We start from the raw sequence: 3,644 nt of genomic DNA on the forward strand, positions 1-3,644 counted from the left end.
TGGGCTGAATGAAGGTCTCTATGTGCCACCTTTTCTAGGGCTTTTCTTGTGGTTGGCAGCACATCTTTGCTATATTATAAGCAATGATTCAGAGTTATAGATCAGGTGACATGAAATTTACAGGGCAGTGATATTGGGATGAGTAGGATAGCACAGAGTTTCTTATAAAATTTGCTTTTGGTAGAAAAGCCAGACACTTTTCAATGTGATTTATTTCATCAAATGCTTTAAAGTCTATGTCTTTTTAAACATTAGAAAATGAAAAGAAAAGTCTTGGCATTAATAATACACAAATTACTTTTTCTACAGTCACCACAATATTTGTATATTGTCTTGTTTGGATATGGGGGAAAACAGACTCCCCTCAGAAATCAAACTATATCCAAGACACATACTCACACAGACCGGGATGCAATTTTTTTTCTCAAATGCAACTTTTTATCTCATTATTAAAATCCATTTTTACAATGCACAGCTGAATCTGGTAGCTCAACCTGCTCCATTATAACAATTCTGCACACAACATATAGATTAATAACTTAAAGTTACATCCATCTTTAAAAGGCTGGTCTTTTCCAGTAGCATTATAGCTTCAACCCTTTAAGAGACCCAGTTCTGTAATTGTACAGCAGGTGGCAATGCAAGACCATGAGATGACAAGAATACACTTTATAAAAAGGTTGTCATTCTTTAATGTTTCAGGATTTTCCCCCTAAGTAAGACACAATCAAGCAAAAACAACAAACCAACCCCGCAACTTTAAGTGATTGTGAGATTCATACAAGGAAAATGAAAGATTTGTGATTAGAATTGTGAAAAATGCAAAAGAAACAAACACATACATACATACACACATACATATATATAATTAACTAAACAAAAAGCCTAGTTAAATAGAAAGCATAAACTCATCTGTTCCTCAGTCATACACTGAAGAGTTTGTAAGGTTGTCTCTGCAAAGCCATGAGAGGGAAGGGAACAGAGAGGCATGGTCCATCTTTTAAGCAGCTCTGCATTCCAACATCTTTCTGAAACTTTTCCGAAAACTGTCATCCAAGAAAGCATACAAAAAAGGATTCAGGCATGAATTGGCATAGCTCAAACTGGTGATGAAGTAGGAGATACCTATGACCAAGGAGGTCTGCGCTAAGTCAGTGGTCAAAGCCACGATGGTGGCCAGGTGGAAGGGGGTCCAGCAGAAGAGGCACACAGTCAGAACAATGAAGACCATAATGGTGACCTTCTTCTTGGCTTTGTCCAGGGCTTTAGCATTTGAATTCAAGTGCATGTTCCTCAGTTTATACAGCATCATGGTGTAGAGAATGCAGATGGTGGATACAGGAATGGCAAAGCCAAGGATTAGGGTATAGATCCTGCTGGCCTTGAACCAAAACCTCTCAGGTTTGGGGAAATTTAGACCACAGCTTTTGATCTCCAGGCCATCTACATAGACATTGGCAAAGATGGTGAAAGGGAGAACTATGATGGTGACCAGGGCCCAGATGCACAGACTGACAATTCTGGCTGCTCGATAGGTACGATGGGGCATCCTTTTGGACCGGACAGTGGCCAGGACAACCAGGTACCTGTCTATGCTCATCACCGTGAGGAAATAGATGCTAGAGAAGATGTTGTAGTGGTCTATAGATAGGATGATCTTGCAGAGGATTGCTCCAAAGGGCCAGTAGTGCAAGAGATGCTCAGCAATGTTAATGGGCAGAACCAAAGTGAACAAGTCATCAGCTATAGCTAGGTTCAGGATGAACATGTTGGTCACTGTCTTCATCTTAGGAGCCTTGAGGATCACGTAGATGACAGCGGTATTGCCTGTAAGCCCCACTGCACAGATCACAGAGTAAATCACTGGGAGGACCACGTAGAAGTCAGGAGACTGTTCATGGAAGGTGAGGTTGGACCTTGTGCCATTGTCCAAGTACCTGCCATAGCTTGTATCATTGCAGGTGGTATTCAGATTGCTTACCCTGAAATTATTTTCCATGCCTGCTTTCAGGGATAAAGAACTGTATTCAGATTTCATTGCAGATCTTCACAGCTTTACAGGGAGAGCACCACATCGATGGTGAAAAGAGGCTCACATTTCAGCTGGACACTGGTTATTTTCCGAAGCGAGATGCGAACTGTGGCAGGAATTGGATGTCTAGTTCCCTTGTAAAAGCTGAAATTTTTAACTCAGCAGTGGAAAAAAAAATGCCATTAAACCACCCCGCTGCTGGTGAAACCTGGGGTTCCTCAACCAAATGAGAGAGGGAAATAAAACACACAAGAGCTCTTCAATTTTATGCACATCAGTCTGAGTAGGAGCTGTGCGGTGCTAGAAAAGTCAGGCAGCTCCAGATGGATTGGCTGAAGCAAAGATCCCTCTTAGGTTAGATGGAAGCAAAACACTGCAGATGGGGCAAGCTTCGTGCCCAGCAAACTATTTACAACAGGCTGAGGATTCATGGGAAGTTCTGCTGTCTTTACTTACACAGGCAGCCGCTTACTTTTCCACACCAGAGAGCGGAGGCATTTTAGTTTTTAGTTAATATGTTCTTCCAGGTCAAGGGGCTTCCAGAATCTTTTCACCCCCAGCAAATTCACTGATAATAAGTCTGCTTTCTAGCCCAGTCCAGCTGCAGTCTCGCCATCGCATGCATCCCCGTCACTTCCTAAAGCCCCTGCAAAAAGGAAAAAAACAAACAATGTGATTGAATGGGCATTTCTGAAAAGGAAAAGAACTCAAGTGCAGCTAATTTTAGCCCCATAGTCATTTAGGACCTTATTCAATAGCAAGAACATCCCTATGAAAAATAGCAGGATTACAATATGTGAGACTCAGCACACACAGAGCTGCATGAAACTTCTGATCCCAAAAGTTCAATATTTATACAGAAAAAAGAAAAAGAAGCACCTGCAACAAATGAACAGTTTATAGTCATAGCAGGAACAGTCCCTTCTATTTACATCTTTCTATCTGGTGCTTTCTCCGTTGCTAGGATTTGTTCTAGGCACTTTCAAAAATTCCTCTTCCGAGAAACAAATCCACTAAGAGCAAAGGTTCACCAACTAGTCTGCAGGCTTTGCACACAAAAAAAGTGTCAGACACCAGCTGTATTTTGCCAGTTCAAAAACATAATAAAAGGCATGCCCAGGCTAGAATCTTTAACGTACAAAGCTAAAGCTGAATGTTCCTCTTACCTGCATAAGACATGGGATTTTGCCATTTTCTCCAGCGCTTGCTACCTTCCTCTGTTGAGTCTCTTCTCTCTTTAATCTGAGTTGGAGGAGGGTCTCTAAGCTATGCTGACGTTACCAGTCCTTGCAATCAGATCTATTTGGCGGTAGTGTTTGATCAATAAAATTTATCACATTGGGAAAAAAATGGTTATATCCACACTGGGCTATTTAAAGGACAAGCAACCTTGATGCTGCAAACAAACAAACAAACAAACAAACAAACAAACAAACAAACAAACAAACAAGAAAGCCCCAACAGATGATACAACAGGGCACTTCTTTTTAGGAATGAAGGGGATGTTGAAATGCACAAGCTGCACCAGAACTGTCGGCTGACTATTAGAATGTGGGAGATTTTAACTGTCTCACTCAGAAGCAATCACTCGGTGGTTCTCACTGGTGTAAGG

General features: G+C 41.4%; 1 protein-coding gene across 1 annotated transcript; it reads right to left on the reverse strand.

Moving 5' to 3' along the window:
• Nucleotides 1–278: 278 nt before the first annotated feature.
• Nucleotides 279–3,351, reverse strand: NPBWR2 (neuropeptides B and W receptor 2). Its single transcript, XM_030533327.1, has 2 exons — nucleotides 3,199–3,351; nucleotides 279–2,678 (listed from the first exon to the last, which is right to left on the reverse strand). Exon 2 carries the CDS (start codon nucleotides 2,036–2,038, stop codon nucleotides 1,001–1,003), a length of 1,038 nt encoding a protein of 345 aa, XP_030389187.1. The 5' UTR covers nucleotides 2,039–2,678; nucleotides 3,199–3,351; the 3' UTR covers nucleotides 279–1,000.
• Between the last annotated feature and the right edge of the window lie 293 nt (nucleotides 3,352–3,644).

This window comes from Gopherus evgoodei, chromosome 14 (genome assembly GCF_007399415.2).
Source record: "Gopherus evgoodei ecotype Sinaloan lineage chromosome 14, rGopEvg1_v1.p, whole genome shotgun sequence".
NCBI lineage: Eukaryota > Metazoa > Chordata > Testudines > Testudinidae > Gopherus > Gopherus evgoodei.